Source organism: Tetrao urogallus, assembly GCF_951394365.1.
Source record: "Tetrao urogallus genome assembly, chromosome: 5".
Lineage (NCBI taxonomy): Eukaryota > Metazoa > Chordata > Aves > Galliformes > Phasianidae > Tetrao > Tetrao urogallus.
Genome location: NC_136818.1, coordinates 64,319,769 through 64,343,165, shown reverse-complemented (window position 1 = coordinate 64,343,165; position 23,397 = coordinate 64,319,769). Strand labels below are relative to the sequence as shown.

At 48.6% G+C, this 23,397-nt stretch overlaps 2 protein-coding genes across 2 annotated transcripts; one reads left to right on the top strand and one right to left on the bottom strand.

Annotated features, from left to right (window-relative positions):
• Window positions 1-7,683: 7,683 nt before the first annotated feature.
• BNIP3 (BCL2 interacting protein 3) lies at window positions 7,684-12,236 on the top strand (the record flags this gene model as incomplete). Its single annotated transcript, XM_079535557.1, has 6 exons — window positions 7,684-7,720; window positions 8,640-8,823; window positions 9,843-9,927; window positions 11,061-11,167; window positions 11,306-11,455; window positions 12,185-12,236. The coding sequence occupies 6 exons, from the start codon at window positions 7,684-7,686 to the stop codon at window positions 12,234-12,236; spliced, it is 615 nt and encodes a 204-aa protein (XP_079391683.1).
• Window positions 12,237-17,257: 5,021 nt separating this feature from the next.
• On the bottom strand, window positions 17,258-22,390 carry PPP2R2D (protein phosphatase 2 regulatory subunit Bdelta; the record flags this gene model as incomplete). The annotated part of the gene is made up of 5 exons (XM_079536379.1): window positions 17,258-17,537; window positions 19,423-19,514; window positions 19,598-19,767; window positions 21,174-21,338; window positions 22,231-22,390. The coding sequence occupies 5 exons, from the start codon at window positions 22,388-22,390 to the stop codon at window positions 17,258-17,260; spliced, it is 867 nt and encodes a 288-aa protein (XP_079392505.1).
• Between the last annotated feature and the right edge of the window lie 1,007 nt (window positions 22,391-23,397).

Here is a 23,397-nt window from a genome sequence, read left to right as displayed (position 1 = left end):
TCAAGAGAAGGGTGACCAGCAGGGCGAGGGAGGTGATTCTGCCCCTCTGCTCTGCTCTCGGGAGACCCCACCTGGAGCACTGCGTCCAGTTCTGGGCCCCCAACACAAGGAGGACTGGAGCTGCTGGAGCGGGTCCAGAGGAGGACCACGAAGATGATCCGAGGGCTGCAGCACCTGCCTGCAAGGCCGGGCTGAGAGACATGGGGCTCTTCAGGCTGCAGAAGAGAAGGCAGCAGGGAGACCTTCTAGCGGCCCAAAAGGTGCCTACGGAAAAGCTAGGGAGGGATTTAGTGTAGGAGCATATAGCAACAGGACAAGGGGAAGTGGCTTTCAACTGGAAGAGGGTCGATTTAGACCAAAGGTTAGAAGGAATTCTTCACTGTGAGGCTGGTGATGCACTGGAACAGGTTGCCCAGTGAGGCTGCGGATGCCTCCTCCCTGGAAGCATTCAAGGCCAGGCTGGATGGGGCTGTGAGCAACCCGGGCTACGGGAGGTGTCCCTGCCTGCAGCAGGGGGTTGGAACTGGATGATCTTTAGGGTCCCTTCCAACTCAAACCAGCCTATGAGTCAATGAAACGTGTGCCTGTCCTACCCAAACATCCACGCTGCCTGTCACGAACTGGGATGATGCTGTTGCTCACTGCCCGACCCAGTCCTCATTAGAGACGCTCCAGTACAACACCAGCTGTCATCCCACAGATGGATGTGTCCCTCTTCTGAGGCGCAGCTCGAGCTGATCTCCTTCAGAAGTTACCAGCTGATGGTGGCTCCCTGCAGGCTGCCTGGGGCAGGCAGGGCAACGCGTGCTGCATGGTGACAGAAGTGGTGCTGAGGTCCTGACCTTCACGTTATCCATGTTTTAATGGGACTTCAATCTTGAGTTCTCCTGTGTGTGAGAATGAGCTGCTGGTTGGAGGATAGCTTCTGATTTACTTTTATCCAAAGGGAATCCAGACTGTGGATGCTGAGGCAATGCATAGCAAAGCACAAATGGATATGGACAAGAGATTTGCTCTAAGAGTGCTGTCCTCTCCCCAGCTGGACACACCTTATCTCAAAGCATGGCTCATTTCCTATGGAGGCAACTGGAAAAGTAACCCGCTACGAAATGAATCAAAGAGCAATTTTAATGTAAAAGCAGTTAGAGCGCAAAGTATAGCAAAAAAAATTCTAAGTAGAGCCATAGGAATTTGAGTGTCAGAGCTCTATTAACAGCTAGTGCAAATCTGTGCATCTTCAGACACTTGTTCTCCCTCTGGCACATCCTGAGTCTCCTGGAGTCAATAACGCTTCTGACACTGATTTGGTGGCATCAGAATCAGGCTCTTTGCATGCAATGTCTTTTTAATTGAGTGCCACTAATACAGGATTTGTTTCAGATTTACATCCCAGTGAAATACAGCATGTGCCACCTGGGGTTGGTTAATGCTGCCCTGCACTGACAGTACGTGCCAGGGGACACATCGCTCTGCATCAGGGATGAGCACGACAGAACCGAGCAGTCCTCCAAAGAGAATCACAGAATCAGGGTAGGCCGAGTTGGATCACCGAGTCCAGCTCCCAGAGAAGCACTTTTGTTATCGAAAGCCCAGCTTTGAATCAGTTCCACCTGTACCAGAAGTGCTGACACAGAGGAGACGGGGTTGCCACAGGCTGAGGGTCTGCGCAGCACCTCCTGCTGCACTCTGCACAGCTGAGCTCTCTGCAATCAGCACCCGGCCTCTTGCAGCACTCAGCTCTGGCTGTTGCTGCTGCACAATCAGCATGTGCAAAGCACAGCATCACCCCTGGGTTCTGGGTAGCGTGGGGATGCCCAGGGCTCAGCCTGGCAGCTTGGGGCCAAGGCGTGGCTGCACCATGCTGAGATGGAGCTGAGCCCTGGGGCCAACCAAAGGAGAAAGCAGGAGACCAGACACTGTGCTTACGAGGACAGAAAACGCACATTCTGTGTCTTGAACTGACTGCTTTTCTCTTGAGCAGGAAGAAACACGAGGTTCCCATCCAGTTGCACTTGACCTTGCCAAGGTCAGATGACCACACGGCAGAACTGCCTGCAGAGCAGCGCAGCAGGAGCCCCCTGGGCTGACAGCAAACCAACGCGTTGCCAGGAGCCGCCGTGCCCAGCTGGGAGCCGTGCTGATGGGTGATGGACCAACTCCCTCCCCACGGTCACCTCTGCCAGCAGACCCTGGCCATGTGCTCCTGGAATAACGAGCAGTGGGCTGCTGTGGAGCTGAAGGAGTGGAGGGGTTTTATTAAAAGAATGATGAGGACATCAGTCTCCTTTAGAGTATTTTCTGCTGAACTACATTGCATTCCTGAGATCTTTGGGATTTGGCCTATCTTCAGAAGACCTGACTGTAAGGAGACAAAGGAAAACAGGGGATTACCTTCCCAGGTCAGAGCCCTAAGAGTCTGTGTGCTGTTCAACCACTGATAACAGCCAGCACTTAAAGCTCCGGGGACAAGTAAGCTCCCCTTTTCCTCAGCGTGAAGATCAATGCTATTAGCCTAGTCTGGAGAAATAAAGATGGGATTAAAGGAATGATTTAATTTGGAAGCCTGAAGCACAGCCCAATATCCAGCTGCTTTCCCACCACCTGTGTAGGTGCTGCTGTCTTCTGTCACAGCCCCACAGCTGAGGCAGAGGGATGGAACCCACCTGTGCCCCAATCTAGGAGCTCCATCAATCAATCTACATAAGGATTCAGAACCTGCTTTTGCCTTGTTGCTCCTCTGCTGTTACACAAGGAGAGCTGCACCTGACACAAGGTAGGAGAAGAAATGTTTTAAAAAGAAAGCACTGTGAAGTAAGATCATTATTTAAAAGCCTCCACTGGTCGTAGAATGGATTAGGTTGGAAGAAACCTTTAAAGGTCATTGAGCTCCAACCCAAAGCCATGGCCTGGCTGCTCCCTACCAGCTCAGGCTGCCCCATCAGGCCTGGCCTTGGGCACCTCCAGGGATGGGGCATGCACAGCTTCTCTGGGCAGTTCCAGCACCTCAACGCCCTCTGAGTAAAGAATTTCTTCCTAACATCCAACCTGAATCTTTCCTCTTTACTTTAAAGCCATTCTCCCTCGGTCCTATCTCCATTAGAGCACACAAAAGATGGGATACATGAGAGATACGGTTGGAAGAACAGCGAAATAAAAGTCGTATTCTTTGGGTCAGTTGACTGCAGTTGGGAACTTCGTAGAGATTCGTAGAGTAGGAGATGTCAGCAGCCACCGCTTCCAGGACGTGTAAGAGGCAATGCTCCATAGGCGCACGGCTCCCCACACATCGCAGAGCAGAGATCTCCTAACAGCCCCCTCAAAACGGCTGCTAACTTTTCCATCAGGCCCTCACGGCAGCTGCAGCTCCCCCTGCTGCAGGCACTCCTGTCCCCCACCCCCATTTCACTTGCCTTTGGGCCCACATCCCCGCTACCAAACGTTCCATTCCTGAGCGCTCTTTAGCACCGGCTGTGCTGACCAGGAACAGCAGAGGTGAAAGAGGCACTGTGTTAAAGCCACCGCAGGCCTGGCAGCAGGGAACTCCTGCCTGCACACTGCTGTGCTGCAGTGCCTGCACTCCTCTGGAGGTGTCACCAGCTGAGAAACAGCACGCCAAAGCCACTCTGGCTCCGGTGCATGTGATCTATCATTTCTGCCTGTTTCAGTAAAGGCACCACCGTGTTACTCGAGAGGGACAGAAATGGCAATGAGATGATGGGACTGACACCACGGGGGGAGCGGGCAGCTGGGAAAAACCAAGTGCTTTCTCCAAAAAAAAAAAAAGAAATCTGACAAGCAGCCCACAAGGTACGCAGTACGCGCAGTACAGTTCAGAGAACAGGATGTATCCAAATCAACAGTTTAATGATCCCAGGAGCCAGTTTCCCTCACGACAGCAATCCGTCACAGCCTTCATTACCCTGAAGCACCAACGCTGCCGGCACCAGAGATGTCCCTGCAGTCCCAGCGGCTCCGTCACACGCTACAGGGACGGCCGGGTCTGACAAACGCCGCAGCCGGGAGGTGCAGCCCCGGAGCTGAGCGCAGAGCCGCTCTGCAAAGGCTTTTCTGACACCCAAACCCGCGGCTGCTGCAGAGCAGGGCTGCGTTACCCACAGCAAACAGAAAGTGGTTGGTCAGGGAGGGGAATAAACGGCACCGAGTGGAAAACAGGGCGTTTGAAAACGGGTTCTACGAGGCCCGTAGGTAGCACGCGAGTCAGACATCACATATATATGAAACCCATCAGGCACACACTTCCATACAGACACGGATAGGAACTGACCTTGCAGGCACGCTCCATCATGGTGCACGCTGCCCGCCGGCGCTACCTGAGGACACTGCCATTCCTCCGCACTCCGGGTTAAAACCTGTGGGCTGTTCCTAGCGGGCAGATTTAAAGGGATTTTTTACCATAAAACTGCGGAAGGCAAAACCCAATAATCCATCCCCGCTGCGTAAGATTAAATTTTCCATCTGCGTCCTCTTGAACCGCGGAATCAGACGAGAAACCGTTCATCGGTGCGTCCGGGGGAGCATTTGGAGGACGGGGAAGGAAAGGGGAAAAAAAAGCAGCAGCATCACCAGGCGCTGAGAGCCGCGCGATGTGCGCGCAGCGGGGCGGGGCGGTGCGGGGGGTTGCGGGGGGGCTCGGAGCGCGGCGCCGCCCGCAGCCATTGCGGTGCTGCTGCGCATCGCAGCTCCCGGCGCCGGGAGCGGCATTTGGAGCTGAACCGCGGAGCTCGAGGCTCGGATCTCACGCAGGACGGGTCCCGTCCGAGCTCCTCTCGCAGCACGGCTCGAGTTGCCGAGAAGATCCGGAAGGTGCGCGGGGCTGGAAGCAGCCGGCAGCCCGTGCGGCGTGCTGGGGGTGCGCAGGAACGCACGGCTGTGCGGAGCAAAGTGGGAATCGCGGCACAGTAGAATAAGTATCGTTTGAGTGGGAGAGGACCTGTAACGGCCGCCCGGTGCCACCCCTGCAGTGAGCAGGGACACCCACAGCTCCACCAGTGCTCAAAGCCCGTCCCCTGCTCTAGGCTGTCTGCAGCGACCGCCCCCACCTCTCTGGGCAGCCCATGCAGTGCCTCGCTGTAACACACTTCTTCCTTATAGCCCTCTTCTAGTTTGAAACCAGTTCCCCCTCTCCTTCACAACAGCCCCAGCTCAACAGTCCGTCCCCTTCTTTTTTACAGCCCCTCAGATGCCGACAGGCTGCTCCCAGCTCTCCTAGAGCCTTTCCCTCTCCAGCTGCACAGCCCCAGCTCTCAGCCTGTCCCCTCACAAGGTGTTTCACCCCTCTGCTCATTTGGGCAGGATCACCTCCCTCATCCTGCTGGCTGTACTGCTTTGGTTGCAGCCCTGGATACAGCTGGTTTTAGGGCTGTGAGAGCACACTGCTGGCTCGTGTCCATCCAGTACCCAGGTCCTTTTCAGCAGGGCTGTGCTCTATCTTTACATTTCCCAGCTTGTACTGGTAGTGGGGCTTGCCATGACCCCTGTGCAGATCTTACACTTGGACTTGAACCTCATGAACTTCATCCACTGCTCAAGCCTGCCTAGGTGCCTCTGTTGGCATCCCATCTCTTGGGTATGTTGGCCGTACCACACAGCTTGGTGTCACCCACAAACTGCTGATGGTGCACTTGATCCCACTTATATCCCAGTATTAAAGAGCACTGGTCCCAGTGGTGATCCCTGAGGGACACCACTCATCACTGATCTCCATCTGGACACTGAGCCATTGACTGCCAGTGTCTGGGTACAGTCTTGCAAACCAGTGCTTCATCCATCAAACAGACACCTATCAAATCCACTTCTCTCCATTTTGGAGAAAAGGATGTTATGGGGGACCATGTCAGAGGCCTTACTGAACTCCAGATAGGTGACATCAGTGGCTCTTTCCCTGTCCATTGATGCAGAGATTTGATCGCAGAAAGCCATAAGTTGGTCAGGCAGGATTTGCCCTCGGTGAAGCCATGCTTGTTCTCCTGTACCATAACCCTGCCTTCTGTGTGCCTTAGCATAGCTTCCAGGAGGATCTGCTCCATGATGTTCCCCAGCAGAGATGTGACACTGACAGGCAGGTGCAGCCTGCCTCAGCCCCCAGCTGGCTGGCAGTTTCTATTCACCCAGCTGCATCCATCACAGGTTTGCTCAGAGCACCCTGCTGCATGCTGTTTTATCAAGAGGAACAGATATCATAGCATTATAGAACCACAGAATGGCCTGGGTTGCAAAGGAGCACAGTGCTCACCCAGCTCCAACCCCCTGCTGTGTGCAGGTCACCAACCAGCAGCCCAGGCTGCCCAGAGCCACATCCAGCCTGGCCTTGAATGCCTGCAGGGATGGGGCATCCACAGCCTCCTTGGGCAACCTGTGCCAGTGCCTCACCACCCTCTGGCTGAAAAACTTCCTCCTCATATCCAACCTCAACTTCCCCTGTGTCTCAGTTTAAAACCATTTCTCCTTGTCCTATCGCCATCCACCCCCACAAACAGCTGCTCTCCCTCCTGTTTATACGCTCCATTCAAATACTGAAAGGTTGCAATGAGGGCTCCCTGCAGCCTTCTCTTTTCCACGCACACTGCTGCACGTAGCACTGCCTTTGTTTGTCCATAAGAGCACCAAAGGCACAGCACAACTCTGGCCCACGGTTTGCAGAATTCGTTGTCAAAGTCAGGGAATTGTTGGCACACAAAGAAACGGCAGCCTTTCCCAAAGCTTGATCTTAAACTTCAGGATTTGATAAGATACCTGACCCACAACTTGAGATACTTTTTTCCCGATTGTAATTGAATTTAATATCAAAGCACTCCTCCGCCCTGTTGAGCCAGCCGTTGTAGCACAGCGAATCAGAAAGGTGCAGAGGTCAAACGTAGCTTCTGGCCGGGAAGCAGCTTTGCAACATTCTAACAGCTGTGTTCACTTCGCTGCCGAATGAAGTTGCTGCGGTTCCCCACGAGGTGGAGGGAGCGCACTCCTGTGCCCCAGGCCGGGCGGAGCGGCGCAGAGCTGTGCAGGAGCAGAACGGCCCTCGGCCCATGCTCACAGCGTGCTGAGAGCCGCGGGGCTACCGCTGCTTCCAGAGCAGAGCGCTACAGAGGCTGGCAACCCCCCGTCCTGCAGATTTGCTGTGGCCGTGAGCGGCGGCAGCACGGAGATGGCAGCTGCCTCCTCCGCAGCTCCGCGCTCGGGCTGCCGGCGTTCCGCTCCGCAGAGCAGCGGCAGAGCTGCGCGCAGCCATCGGACGCGACGCCTCAGCGGCACCGCGTGCAGCGGCCGCTCTTCTGTTCGATGGCCCCGCCGTCTGCTCGGATGGTGCCACGCCTCGGGCACCCCTCAAAATGAAGGAATTCATGCCCGTAATTAATTAATCGCCACCTGTAGGCTCCGTGCCGCCGGTCTGGGAGCTGCCAGGGTCGGTTCTGATACCAGCCTCCGCCATTCTGCGGTCAGAAACGTTTCCGTTACAAACGCCAGCGCAGCCGCTCGCCCCGCACCGCGGCCCCCTACCGCCCGCACCCCGCCATCATGGCGGCGCTCCGCCTCCCCCTGCCCTCCCCCCCCACGGCCGTTCGCGGAGGGCGGGAGCGCGGCGGCGCCCAATGGGAGCGGGGCGGCCGTGACGGCAGCGCGGAGCCGCACCGAGCGCCGGGCACTGCGCGTCCCCAGCTCCGCGCCGCCATGTCGCGGCTCAGCCCGCCGGAGGAGAACCTGCAGGGTAAGTAAGGGCCGCGGGGCGGGGCGGTGGGAGCCGCGCGGTTTCCCTCCATCTCCGCCTTCGCTTCTCCCCGTCCGCTCGCCCTTGCCGCTGCGCTCCTTGTTCGCTGTGCCTCCGGCACCGCATCTCCGCTGCTCCGGCTTTGCTGCGCTCACGGAAAGCCGGCAGATTTTGCCCGGCAGGTTTTGCCCCGCACGTTTTTCCTTGCGGCGCATCCCGTCACTGCGCCGCGACGGGCAGAACTCGGCTCTCTGCTCACGCTGTTGTGTCAGCGCGGTGGACAGCCTGAATCCCCCGACGGTCGCGTGGCTCAGCGCTGTCTGCCCCGTGAGCTGCTTTGTAAGCGACAGGCTGGCTCCGGGTCCTGCCGTGTGTTGGTTGCCACTAGCGCAGGGCTGCAGCTCGGAGCCCTCTTCGAAACGGCAGAGCCGCGTGTGACCTCCCGCATGAAACAACGCCGCGGGCGGCCGCACGTGATGGGGCATCGCTGCGTGCCTGCTGCTCGACGGAAAGCGCCGCGCAGCGCGGCTACGGCGGGCTGCAGCCTGGAACGCTTTCGGTAATCAGTAAACAAACTGGCGCAGGAAGTCTTAGAGGTTGTTGTTGTTGTGTTGGGCTCTTTTTGGACGTTGCCTGCGTTGAGCAATACGAACGACGTGCGGCTCTGAACGAAAATAAAAGCCCTCGTTTGCAGAAGGAGACACAATGTACCGCCTGGCTTCTGCTCGGCTCCCTGGGGCTGCAGCTCTTGCAGCACACCCCCGTGTTTTGGCACTGCGCGGTGCTCGCCGAGCTGCAGATGCTGGCACTAAAGCCTGTCCTGCCGTGTCATGGGGAGGATCAGCAGTCTCATGTTCTGCATGCCTTTGTGCAGAGCAGCTGGCCTTATTCTGGTCGTGTTTTCCATTGTGCCCAACAGGTTCCTGGGTTGAACTTCACTTCAGCAGCAATGGAAATGGCAATGGAAACAGCACGGCAGCGACCAGCCAAGAACAAGTACCAGCTTCTATCTCCATTCACAATGGTGACATGGAGAAAATACTCCTTGATGCACAGCATGAGTCTGGAAGAAGCAGTTCCAGAGAAAGTTCCCATTGTGACAGGTAAACAAAATGCTTTACTGTAAGTATGGCTACTATGGGGAATGGTTTTACACTGAGACAGGGGAGGTTGAGGTTGGATATGAGGAGGAAGTTTTTCAGCCAGAGGGTGGTGAGGCACTGGCACAGGTTGCCCAAGGAGGCTGTGGATGCCCCATCCCTGCAGGCATTCAAGGCCAGGCTGGATGTGGCTCTGGGCAGCCTGGGCTGCTGGTTGGTGACCTGCACACAGCAGGGGGTTGGAGCTGGGTGAGCACTGTGCTCCTTTGCAACCCAGGCCATTCTATGATTCTATGAAGTAAAGCAGAGCTCACTCTTGCACAAAGCCATGTTTATGCACAGTGCACATCCTGCTTGTGCACAGGCAGCACTCTTGTTCTGGTGAAGGTACCACACAGCAGCGATGTCAGAGAAAGGTGATAACAAGCAGTGTGTGCTTTGTCATGGGCTAAAACAGTCAAGAGTGCTCAGGCAACTGCTGAAAGGAATTGTTCCGTATCTAGTTTACAAAACATACAGATTTCTAGGTATATAATAATAAAATAGAAAAATACATTTGAGACTGATGGTCAGTTTTGTCAATTCATGCATTTGATTTGGATGGATTGCAACGTCTGCAGCCTGAAGTTTATCCAGCAAAAGGAACTGAGGGACTTAAAACAGCAGGATGCAGAACCTCCTTGTGTCACCTGCCTTGCTAGAGTTGAACCCCCCAGCCATCACTGCTGCCCAGGTTGGTTAGTGAGCAGTGGGAGCCCAGCAGCGCAGCCTCACGGCTGCTGAGAGGATCTCAGCACAGCGCTGTGCTTGGCAGGTTGTTGGAGCATCAGAGATGGACTGGGGGAGGTGGCAGCTGTGTATCACCCGGGGACAGATGGGTCTCTTCGGTTGCGGTCAGGGCGCTGCAGCTCTTCAGGACAGCCGTGCATACAGGCTTTGTTTGTTACTTTTTGGTCGTCCCAAAAATGATGTCATAAAGGACTGACTGAGCTCCTTCTCACTTGTTCTTCTCTTTGTTCAAGCCCTCCCCGTTCCCAGACACCTCTGGACAGCCACAGAGCTCTGGAAATAGAGAGCCATAGCAGTGGGGAAAAAAACAGCTTTCAGGTAAAAGTCTCATTTTGCTTTGGAGAGCAAATTTGTCACTGTTTGACACCCGGCAGTAGGAAACCAGCAGCTTCACCTTCTGTGTAGGGACTTCAGCAAATTGCTCTTAGGATAATGGCAGCAGAATCGCTCAGCATAGCAGATTCTCTCAGCCTCCTCTTGTCCAGAACTGACAGCCCAGGTTTTACCAATGTAGCTTTAATCGGTTCTCAAAATGGCATAAAACGTGCTTGGTCCTGTAGGCCCTCCCTTTATCCCAAACTCACTGTCTCTACAACTCCTTCAGGAATCTGTCTGAAGGAATTGCCCACCTTGGGTTAATTAAATACATTACTGCAAATGAATTGTTCTTAGATTACGTTTCCAGAAAACCTTTCATGTGTTTGAAGATGTTTGTTTAGATTTTGAGATCCAATAATCTCAAGTTAGAATACCATCAGAAATAGCTGCCTGGACAATCTTATTTCATTGTTAAGTGTGTGTGCAGCTGCTTAACTTTTATAATCAGATCCTGCTCTTATTGCACGACCTCTGCCTCATTCAGTATGTATGAAAGCAGCAGGAAATTGTATTCCCGTGTAGCAAAGCTGCTCTTTTGCTTGTGTGCACACATCTGTGCAGCAGAAAACAAGACCTGGGATCACCCCTCCTGCTGCCAACACTGTCCCAAAAGTGGTGTAGCTTTTCTAAACTGAACTGGTTTCACTTGGTGCGTGTTAGCTGGATTAAGGTTCTGCAGGTGGATGTAACATCCAGCCAGATCTGAACACAGGCAGACTTGAGAAGCGCGTTCTGCTGAGTGTCTTTAGATTTGTGAACGTGGGATATTTTCAGATCACACGTGAGGATGGAATACAGGGCGCCTGGCATTTCATTTCCAGGTCAGTCTCTACTTACACAAATAAGAAATACGAATGTGGGATGCGACCCTTTTCCATTCCCATCCTGCTCTGAGGCCATCCCCTCTGCCCACGTTTATCCAGGATGCGAATGCTTGGGGTGATGAGGACGGTGCACAGCAGGGAGAAGTGAGCTGCAGGTGCAGCCTTGGGTGCAGCACAGATCTGCTTTAGAGGACCGATTGCTACCTCTGGCAGTCACGTGTTCTGTTTGGTCGTGGCTCTGTGTTTCAGTCCGAAGAGGACTTCCTTGAGAGGAGGAAAGAGGTAGAAAGGCTGCTGAAGAAAAATGCGGACTGGATATGGGATTGGTCCAGCAGGCCGGAGAACATCCCCCCAAAGTGAGTGCCCTCAGGGCTTCTGGAAGAGCTCTGTTATAACACAGCTGTTATTGCCACCAGTAGAAAGGTGTGCGTTAGTGTTCTGACTGCATTTGGTGTGTGTGTGAATGTTCTGACTGCTCTCTTCCTCAAAATTAGGGAGTTCCTGTTCAAACACCCCAGGCGCACAGCTACGCTCAGCATGAGGAACACCAGTGTCATGAAGAAAGGGGGGATATTTTCAGCAGAATTTTTGAAGGTTTTCCTCCCATCTCTGCTTCTTTCTCATTTGCTTGCCATTGGACTGGGGTAAGTTTATTTTTTTTTGAGTGGCTTTTTTTCTTTACCTGTTTTCTCAGGTCTGACCGACTTCCTCCTTGTCTGCAGCTGAGCTGTGTGCTCTTCACCACGCAGCGATGGCAGTTGGTTGTTCAGGGTTTCCTATTTGCCTGTGGTACTGCTGAATGCACCCAGTTAACTTTAATGCTTTTCTTACCAGCTGAGAATTCTTCTAAGAATTAAAGAACAGTGAAATTAAGATTGTATGTACGTACTTCTCAGTTCCACAGGAGGTGTGAGCTTTAATCTCAAAAGGTAAAAATGTAGGGCAGCTGTGAAAGCACAGCAAGGTGGGAAATGGTGACTAGAGAAACACGAGTCCACAAGGATGACAGTAAAACCAATGGCTTACAAACACCAGGCGAAAGAAAAAGTGTAATCAGAATGTTTGACTTCAGGAAGGTCCCGAAGTGCTGCATTGTCGCTGACCCCGTGCTTATCTCTCACTCCTGCATTCCTGAAACTGAGCAGCTTGCTCAGAGAATTACTCACAGTTTGGGAAGCAGTTGTCAGAGAAGGGTTTGCACAAACAACCAAAGGCCGAGAGCTGCGGTGGGCACTGCTATAGCTGGTGCTGCTGCCCTGGCTGTAACTTAAATAACTTGTAACCTGATAATGAAAAACACTTTCTTTCGCAGGCTGTACGTCCCTCCTGAGCTGAAGCCAAATGCTTACTGACCCCATGTTCTTGATCCTCAGGATTTACATTGGAAGGCGCCTCACAACCACAGCTTCGAGCAGTTCTTTCTGAAGGCACCCGACGTGGTTTCAAAGCAAACATTGGTGTGGGAATACAGGAGGTGACCTGCAGGAGCACCTGTCCCAGCAGCGACTGCGCCATCGGCGTGCACTCGTTCTGTGAACGCTGTGTTCCTACTTTAGTAAGAGTGGGAAAAGACACTAAAGCTAATGTCTCGTGTCGTCTTCTGGAGCAATGCATAATGCATCTGAATCATGCTCTGGCAGCTGCTGCCTTGCTTTGTAGTGAAATATCTCTGAGAACTCCAATAAATGGGTGTATAAAACAGAAGCTTAGCTTTGAGTATCTCGCTGAGTCACGGTTGCAATATTAAAGGCTGCTTCCTTACACTTGGTAGATCTGGATGTTTGTCACTGCTCTGCAGTGGTGACGATGAGGGATTAGCCCAAAACGACGTGTGGCCTTATGTATCATAGACAGGATTCTCAGTAAGCTTTCACCTCGCTTGAAGCTGTTTCCTTTTAGACTTTGCTCAGCTCTCCTTCACTTTTGTGTGAGATGTGAAATGGGCACCTGGAAGAAATTGCTCTATTGGTGAAACTTTCATTCAGTTTTTACTACTTCAGTGTGACACGCAACAGCCTGAAATGAAATTTGGACTCTACTGCCTAATAATTTCTTCTGCAAAGGCAATTTAATTCCCCAGCTAATTGGATCTCCTTCTGCTGTATCTCAGACTGTTGCTTCTCAGTCTTTTTTACCTGTAAAATAAATTTGCATCTTCTATTTGCCTCATCCACGTATAAACTAAAAGATCTGCTTGCTTGCTTGTACTAACTGAATGCCTTTACCTACAGTAATTTTATCTTATTTAATGAGAAAAAAAGCAGATGTTTGCCAAATTGTTTTGTATATTTCAATAAAACAGTTCCTCACAGATTGCTTCTTTGTCTTCATGCTTAAGCATTGTTTCATACTTAAAGTGCATAATTGACAACTCAACAAGAGGTTTATATAGAAAATAGTTTAATCATTGGTTCTTGAATCTGAATACGGGTAAACTGTCTTTGGAAGTCACTGAATGAACAGAAACTCACTGAGCTTGCAGAGACACTTTCTGTTCTACCACGGTCATTTAGCAACAAATTAGCTTTCTACTTTTTGTCCTTATTTAGCAGTACTGATTCCTTCTGTGCTGAATCTCTCAGGGCAGAGCAGTGCTGCCTGTGGGCCCCAATCCAAACAAGGCACAATTCATTTTCCATGGGCTGATCCTGCTGAGGCCGCTGGAAATCCCCGCTCGCAGGGTTTGCTCAGGATGTCTGCTGGAGGAGCAGGCTCTGCTTGTTGGCTGAGTGTATGTCCATCTGCAGTGAAAAAAAATACTACATCATCAGTCTCTGAATAATAATTCTCATGAAATTGAGCTTTTTAAGAAATCTGACTACAGTCTGAGCTGAACCTCAGGGTTCCTCCTCAACAATAATAAAAGCAGTGACAGCAGAGCCATCATCAGAACAACTGCTTCCTCCCTTCGGAAGAAAAGATGGTTTAATAGTGCTGTATCTGAATTTAAGGTTTTCTTATAAATACAAAAAGAAAAACCAAAAAAAAACCAAGCCTAAACACGCATGCAGCAGTTCCTCACATTCACAAGGACCTTTACATGGCAGCAAGTGGAGCGGGGCGTTCTGCAGCCCCAGCACACCTTGTGCATTCATGCCTTATTCCACCAGGGCTCCTGGAACATCTGTAGTAGACAAGTAGAATGCCATGAGAAGTGAAGATACGCTGCATTGGAAGCTTCCTGTGCTCCAATAACTACTGGCATTTCAGAAAGGATTCGTGGAAGCTGCTAATGACACCTCAGCATTCCAGCAGTGCGGCCCCTGCGTTCCCCATCCATCCCTGCCCTCAGCCTGTGCCCACTCACAGCCTGCAAAGTGAGGAAAGCCCAAACCCACCCCAGGTGGCATTCGGTGATGCAGAAATAATCTCAGATGTAGGAAAACACTGCTTACCCTGCTCAGTAAGGCCAGGACAGGGAAGTTGCATGGGAGTCTTGAAGTGCTCGCCGGGCAGCAGAGAGGTCACTGTTTGGAGACACGGCCTTCGGAGGAGGACCTCTGGTGAAAGCTGGGCAGAAACCACTTCTCTGACTCCTAAGCCTACCAACAGAGCTTCCTGGAACGACAGGACATGGCAACCTTCTGTGGTGAGACACACGCAGCCCTTAAGGCTTTAGAGGTAGGGACAGGAACTGAAAGATATCCCCGTTTCTGATAAGCAATAAGCTTACCCTATTGAAAAGGAAATCAACATCTGTCCTTACCTCTTCTTGCTCCTGGAGCTGAATACAACTCCTTACCTCCTGCTGCTGGATCAGGGCACACCTTCCAGCACAGGGTGCCCCTGGAGCCGGTAGGACTGCCCTCAGCTCTGGAGACTCAAGAAACATTGTGGCACATAAGACACAAAGCAGAAAGGCTCTGTGTGACAGCCGTGCCCCAGGAGGGGTCACAGAGCACAGCGTGCACAGAAGGCAGCAGCACTCAGCCACGCAGAGCTCAGGGCACAGCTCTGGGCCAGGCTCTGTCCAGGGGCTCCCAGCGCAGCTCCTGCCACATCCCACAGCTACCAGTGCTGTTTTTGATGAGCCCTTTTCACCCAGCCCCTAAGTAACAGAGCACCAAGGATTCACCGTGTCGAAATGAGCAGTTGTTTACAACAGCCTTCAATAATCTGACCCACAATTCACGCACAGCCCATTTCTCTTGTTCTGTTTATCCCCCCAGAACCAACCGAGGACAGAAGTTATTTCATTTCAGGACACATCTGCAAAGCTGTGGATTCGTACATTGCTTAAAGTTGCCTGTGTGCGCTGAGACCTTTCACACACCAGCCTCAAACTCTCTGCACTCAACGCCAAGGCAGCAGCCTCGTTTTTAAGCAGATGAATCATCAGAGGCTATTTAACTGACAGAGGTACGAAATAAGACTTCATCATATCCTCTTTATACTGACATTCCACTTACAGCTGCTGAAAAAACAGATCAGAAATAGACAGCACAAAAGTATTCACTGTGTGCAGACGGCCAGCCACAGGCCCAGCCTGCAGGTCCCACACAGCACAGGGCTCAGTTGGTTAGCACGGCCAACCATCTCACAAAAGGAAGAAAAAGCTGTCGAAATACACAGAGCACATCCAGGTAAACATTTAAAATTTATTAAACTTTTTGGTCAAAATAATTGAACAAGTATGTACAATCCCATTGTATTAGCTCTATTATGCATTTCAGGAACAAGGTCAAATTGAACCCTTTCATGACCCAGCAGTTCCATAGTTCAAGATTTGCAAATAGTGTCACAACCAATATACAGTAGAAGGTTTTTTCTTTTTTTTTTTCTTTTTTTTTTCTTTTTTAATTTAAACTTTATTTGCAGAACCTCAAAGTTAGCCGTACTTACTAGCTTACCGTGAACAAGAGTGGCACTCTATGAACAATAATTGAGGGTAAGAACAGACACTCTCACGTTTGCATACGCGGATCTGATTTAGTAATCATAACACACCTTCATTCCAATACAAGTGGAGTGTAAACCACGCTTCTTGTGTTTGCTCTGGGAAGCTGAAGGGATCTCTGAGAACATCTAACTTGCAGGCACCTTTCCCAGAGCGCGACGCCCAGCCGCCTGGCACTACCAGATGTGCTGAGCAGCTTCAGGAGCAATCTCTCACCCACGTTAGCTCAGGGTGAAGAAGAGGTTGATGCATTTTAGGCCCCTTTGGAACAAAAAAAAAGTACCTAAGGCTTTAAAAACCAAAACCAAAACAACTAGCAAGAACAGTTATAACATAGTAACACCAGCTAGCAGCCTCAGTATTTTCTGACAGCCTGATGTCAGAACGTACTAAAATGTATTAAGCTGTGTTGCTGCTTGGCATAAAGAAACTTTTTATTGCTGGTTTCGACTGCAATGTGAAATACAAGATATTATGCCAAACATTTAAAATAAAGTGTATCCTCATGACAAGTACTAAAAAGGTTAAAAAACATAATGCACATAAGGTATGTCTCTACCTAACATTGAGAGGCATCAGATAAACTTAGATTTTATTTTATTTATCTTCAAAGAAGAAAATTTGTTTTCCCTTCTGTGCAAGGTGGTCGCTTTCTATTAAGGCTGCAGACTTCTTTACGCTGACCTCTTCCATCTCCTACTCTGCATACAAAAGCTGTTTTACAAGAAAACCAGTGCAACTTAAACTAAATGACACTTCCAAGGAAACTCGAAATCTAGAATTCGAAATACTACACAAAAAAGTTTGTATTAGTCTGCAAGAAATCAGTGTGTTGGGACAAACGTCGTGAAAAAGCCATCCTGATGGGCAGACCTGACAATCTCAGTACATGCAATAAAAAAAAATAAAAAAGACTGAATACATACCTTCAGATTTAAAAACACTTGTTTTAGTTTGTTATTTTATTAAGTGGTTTACACCAGAAGGTGTGGCAATAGATACAACTGGTGAGTAAATACCCATGGAAACCTGTCTAGCAACCCAACTCAAGACCTACCTAAGTGCTCCAAGGTAAAAACACCTAAGCCTAGATACAGGCCAGAGGAGGAATGTTTACAGGCATTAAGCACAATATATGTCTTGAAAGGCCCAAATATTACAGCAGAGAAAGAGCGCAGAAGATAGAAATTACGTTTCTATGACTTTTTTGTTTTCTTCTCGGGTGTTAAATTTTTGGTCTATAAACTGGAAAGGAAGGCTCAGACTTCAATAAATACATTTGTGTTGAGTATTGGCCCGATTGAGCACTGTCCATCAGCTCTGCCTCCAGAGGGTTTCCCTCAGAAAACTGCAACTGACGCTCCCTACCCTCGGCGAAGGCAGAACCGCACCGTGAAAGCAAAAACCAGGCCAGATCCTCTCCTTTACCTAAAGGGAAGTAAGTGCATCAATGTTCTTCACTGGTAGGACAACAAGGCCTTCTCTTTTACAGATAAACAACTGAGCTTAACTATGCAAGAAGACAACTCTGTCCTCAGGTCAGTCACCTTTAGTTAATTTTGTCCTGGAATATATACAAATTATTGGTGGCAGCTACAGCAATGATGTTCTCCATGGGGTGCCATGCTGTATGAAGAATCTTCTTGTTGAAGTCCAGACTGTCAACATTGATTTCATCTTTCTTCCTTTTACCACCCGTACACACTTTGCGTGGCTTTAGGATGGCACGAGGCTTGCTGCTCTCCCTGGACGCCTCCAAGGTGACGTCCCGCCGCGTGCTGCGGTCAAACATCCTGAAGAAGTTGTTGTACGACCCGGTCATGATAGCGCTGCCGAAAACAGACAGGAAACGTCAGGCTCCCAGCAGGGGAGCTCGATCCCTGCCTTCCTCTCCAAGGCAGCCCTGGCCCTTGTTCACCTTAATGGAAGCAAAGCAGCTCTTCCTGTTCCTACTGCATCCCTCCACCCTTCAGCACCAGGAGCGACAGAGGAAGCACATGCACTGCAAGCTACTTAATTTCAGACCGTCACAAACAAGAGCCTTCCTCTGCACTGCGCTCATGTTCATTATTAATTACCAAAAGTTACTCTGAAGCAATAGCATTAACCCCTCATGCGCGTCTCTGATGCAGCTCTTCAGGAACTCTTTGCATAAAGTATTGAATTAGTTTTTAAAAACACCTAACTTTCAATTACCAGCTTGCTTGTAGCTCTCAAGAAACACGCTTGAAACTGAAGGTAAGCAGCTCATTTTTTTCTATGTTAAACACTAATCTCTAGCACTTGAAATAGGAAAAGCTGCCTGCAGTCCCACATGTTTAAGATCTCAGTCACCTTAGCAAAACACTGTCAGCTTATTTATCAGCACAACTGTCTTCATGGTATTGCAAAATCCATGAGTAAGAGCAGGATGAGATGCTATTAACAGAAAATACATCAGACTGCATGAAGGACTGCAAAGAGGGTTTTTTCCTTTTTCAATGGGAGGCAAGCAGAGACTGGGTGAAATTACTTGAAAAATGCAGGAACAAGCATAGGTTCTTGGCATTTTAGTTCAGTGAGAAACACCATTTCTTCTATGCATTTTCCACTAAATTGGAAATGCAGGATTTTTTTGGTAAGCCATTTGATGTATTTTTCTCTCCCCCTGAATAACTCAAAGCCACTTGCAAGTGGATATTGACAGCAATGTTCTATTCAATCTATTCAATGTTCAATTCAATGTTCTAATGTTCTATTTACTTAGAAAATTAATTCCTAAGTGGTGTGCAGCATTCCATGCACTCTCTACAGGACTCCAATAGCAATGTAGGTTGGTTTTACTTCCTTCACTGATGCCCATACACACAGAGCACTAAGTTTGACTTCTGTGGCCACTGCTCCCTTACAAATTACATGGTGGATGTTTCAGTATTAGGCCCAGGCTTGCTTCCAAGCATGGCTCCTGTTATCACCAAACCTAAACAGGTACACCTTCTCACTGAGCAGCTTGAAAGCACTTCAGAGAAGGACACAGGTTGGTAGGAACATAAAAAGCTCATCTGCTGCCAATGTCTCTTAGCAGACAAGTCACCATTAGAGGCATTTCAGAAATACACAATCCTGCAATAAAAAGAAGAATCCCAAAGGCAAGCCAACAAAAAGCATCCAGATTTGCCATGCTCCTACCCACGGCTACTGAAAACATTTGAGAACGTAGCCAGTGACAGGAAGCGTGCACAAGAAGTGCTTTGGTATTTGATGACAATGCTTCCACAATTTGCAGGCAAGATAAGCATTCCTGCTCTCTGCAACAAATGGAAATCATTACCTAACAGTTTGATCTTCTTTAGCCTACAGAAAATACTGAAAGATGTTTTAATTTGGAAAATAATGCATGGATGTTCTTGTAAACGCTTGGAAAATAAAGCAAGGCTTGAACTGACCAGTTTTAACTGTACTGACAAACACAAACTTATTCCTGCAACTGGAGGATGAAAGATTGAAGTCTTCGGGGGAAATACAAAACCACCAACACAACCACCACCAAAAGCAATCAGAAAAAGCAACCAAAAAACCAACCCCACTGCAACAGACACACCGTCACCCCTTCCCCACCAAGGGCTGACCTGAATGTCACTCACTGATCCTTACAGCTGAGCACCACTCACTGGTCTGAGGACAAAACTACATTTCTAAGCTGAGAGAAAAGCAATCCAAATCAGGACAACTCACCCGTCAGAACCGTTCCAGCAGCACTCAAATTTGTCAAAGATGCAGTCATTTTCATACAGGGAACAAAGCTTGCTTCGAAGGTACTCATGAACCTTTTGGAAATATTTAGGTTGATGTCAGAGATTTAAAGAAGAAAAAACAAGAGATGATATTTAAGAAAACTTGAACATCATACTTGATATGTCTCTACAGGCCTGTTCTCCATATTGAGATCCCAGACTTTGACAGACAGGTAGTCTCTTGTCATCATGTAGCGCCCGCTGTGGCTGAATTTTACATCAGATATTGATGATATTATTTCTGAAAAAAATGATCTGCTGCTAGGATCTTCAGGTTCTTCAAAAACTGCAGACAGAAGACAATTACAAATGAAACCAACACCAAGTTCTACAGCTTCCAGCATTTCCCAGAACTTCAACAACCAGCCAAGGAACTAGCTTCTTTTATCACGTGTTACTGTTCAGTTACTTTCTAAATAGTCTCTTTGAAATAACGTTACAACGGCTGGCACCTGCCTGATGACCATCTCCAGCATTCCCAACTGGAGCCCAGCATCAGCAGCCCAGACTCCCAGGACTTTGGGATGAATCCGGAAAAAAAGTTAAAAGCAGAACAACAAAAAAACCTCACAAAACCAACCGAAACACAGCTGTGGTGCAGTAAAAATACTGCAACTGAGCTACAAGCTCTGCTGAAGAACAGACCTGCATGCATGACCCAAGTGTTCTGGGCTGTTATACAACAAGCTTTTATCTAAATCTGAGTTGTACAACTACTGAGAGGAAATAATGGTATCTACACTCGAAATGCAGCAGGTTTCAGGAAGCAACGAAAGAAACGTGACTTAAACTTCAAGTCAATATTGAAGTCTGTGATTCAGGACACAAGCTTTCCAGCATTATTTTTTCCATTTTTGAATAGATCATTTTAACAGGATGTTATTCAGTTAAAAAAAAAAAGAAGTGCTAGCATGTCTTAATGCAGCACTAAGGCAAACAGATGAGTTGGCATAGCATTCTACATGGCACACTGCAGAAGTATTTCCTTTCCCCAGTAAATCCTTATCTTCACTGCAGAAAGCTTACCTGCAAGGATCAGTAGGGTAGGACACCCCATGAAAAGCAATGCTAATAAACAGTGGTAATAACCAATGCTAATAAACTCCCCCTGCTACTGAAGTACTGAAGCAGAAGCAAGGGGCTGGGAGCTAAGCACCAACAGCGCTCATTCTGACCTCAACAGAAAAGCCTTCCTCACCTGCCAGGCTTACACGTGTCAGCAAACTAAAAACCATTCACCTGTCATCCTTGGAAACTCACCTTCAAACTCAGTGCATATCTTTAATATCCTCTACCCTATGTGCTGCAAATGGTCAGCAGCAGCAGCCCAGTTACAAAGGTGAATAAGCTGCCCTGAACTGGCATTCAATAAGCAGATACCTTTGAGAAGCACCAAGACTGAGTCTGGACAGAAGACAGGTCTCACTGGTGCCAAAAGCACTCGTTCCCATCAGTTTATGATGCAAAATGGGTAAACGGGAGCAGAGTCAGATGGTCAATTGGCTCATGCTCCACTTCAGCTTGCTGATGGCCTAGAACAAGACAATTAAAACGTTCCATTCTACAAAACTACCACTCCTTACCTTGCGTGGTCTTTGCTGACAGGCCGAACTCGGTTAGATCACATATAAGGGCCCACCTACACCTTCTATCTGAGCAAGAAACCCCGAAGGGAAGAGTAGAGCTGCTTACATTTGGAATGCCTGTCGCAGAGGGCTGAGGAGCGCATGTCGCAGAGCCGAATGGTGCCTTTGCTGCTGCTGTACACAAACACGTGGCAGTGGTGGGGGTGGAACTCTGCAGCTGTGATCACTTCAGTCAGCTCCTCCATGTTGGCAGGCTTAATATCTACAATATCTGGGGAGGTTTTGGTAAAGGCATGCAACGTCTCGCACCTGAATCATTTCTAATACGTAACCATCTTTAAAGATGTTAAAGACGCAGCAGGGACAACTGGGGCAAATATATTAGCTGCTACTGTCAGCAACCTACAGAGTGGCTTTTTATTTACGTAACAATTTTTAAAAGGAAAAAAAAGAGGAGTAAGAGACTGCCCAACAACGAAACTAGCCTCCACACGCCAGCATCAGCACCCAAGACGACTTGAACTCACACAGACTAAATCAAGCTCACAGATGGAAGTTTCAGCTTCCTCTCAAAACTCCTTTTCAACACATCTCATTGAACACTGTACTTTAATTACTCAAACAAAGCCTTAGAAAACTTGTCTATCATTTTTTTTTTAATACATAACATCTCTGTAACATCAGTTTTGTTGCAGATTTGCCAATACAGGACGTACTATTGCAGTTTTGGTCCAGCCTGCTAAAAGATCCAGAAATTATTTCTACAGTTAGCAATACCATTTGGTATGGAAAAGTAACTGTTTTCAAGAGAAATGTTATTTTAGACAGTTTAGAGACCCTAAGCTTTGGAAAGAAGTATCTACTTCTCAACTCTTTTTGCTCATATTTGAAGTATAGGCTAAACTAAATAAATAAAGGGTGCTTCCAAAATTCAAACCATCTATGGAATTCCTGCTGGCAGTTTTCCAATGAAAGAATGCTTGCACTTGAAGATGACTGAGGCCATTCTGCAAGCTGCTTGCACTGCATTAAACCTCCACGTTTTTAAATCCTGTACTTTAATCCCTGGATTCAAACTCTACTATAATTAGTAAAATTAAGATAATTCTCTTCAGCAACTTACATGTGCACAAGTGTTCACAGAAGATTTTAAAAAAGGATACTAAAACTTCTATCTGTGATTTCTAAATGCCATAGGTTAATTCTTAGGTCATCTGCTGAAAGGTACGTTTCATGATCACTATTTACTGAAATAGAGTTTATATGGTAAGTATGTGCATTTGCAAATATCCTTCTGGGACTTGCTTCTACCATTAGGTCCATGGGTTTCAGTATTGGCACCTGAAACATAAAAGAACAGTCAACTTGGGCACAACATTGATTTCTGATTCAAAATATGTTAATTACTTGCACCCCACCTATTTCTGTTTTAATTTACTGACATCCTCCCCCTGGTTCTCCAGTAGGAATATCAATTCCCACACCCACCCCATACTGTGAAGTTAACAACCTGGGGTTGCAGCCCCGTGGGCTGTGAGATGTGCAACAGAACACTGTCTAACGACAAACACCAAGAGCAGAACTTAGATTTCCTGTTTTGTAAAAATCAATGAAGTTCTAAACACTTTTCAATCTGTGGAACAAGAATTGTACTAAAACAGGCCATGAATGCAGACCTGTCCCTCTGCCTTCCACAGAAGTTACCTGGCACAAACAGGAGCTCTGTACTTCACCCATCAGGGCAGTGGTGCATGTTTATAATGAAGGCCATCACTGAAACAAGTGCTTAAAAGTGACCACTGTATCTTTAGGACTGCTCAGGACAGCTTGAGAACAGAAGCTTACAAAGGAAATGCCCAAGGTGTTCATTGAGCAGCCAGTGCCACTTCAGGATCAGAAACGCTCTGTTGCCACAACTAGTTGATATAAAACATAAGTTTATCACAGGTAAGGGGATCGAGCTTCTCTCTGGCTCCTTCAGCAGCCTGCTCTGCCACTGATCAGCAAGCAAACAGGTTAAGGTTGCCTGGGGCTGCCCTGCGCTTTTGCTGGACTGTGAGTACTGGAACATTACCTTACATCACCCAACCAAGGAAGAAGTTACGGCACTGGTTCAGGTAATTTCTCTTCCTTCGACAAGAAATAAATCAAACCAAAAGCACTGTAGTTGTTTTCACTATATCTGTATCTCAGTCTGCTTAGATCATAAATGGTCATTATCAAAATTAATTCCTTGCTGCTCATCATCTAGGCAATCATTCTAACTGACCACGAGTGTCCTGGCCCTTCAGTTGTGAAACCAAGAATGCTTTCCTGTGAATCAGCAGGAC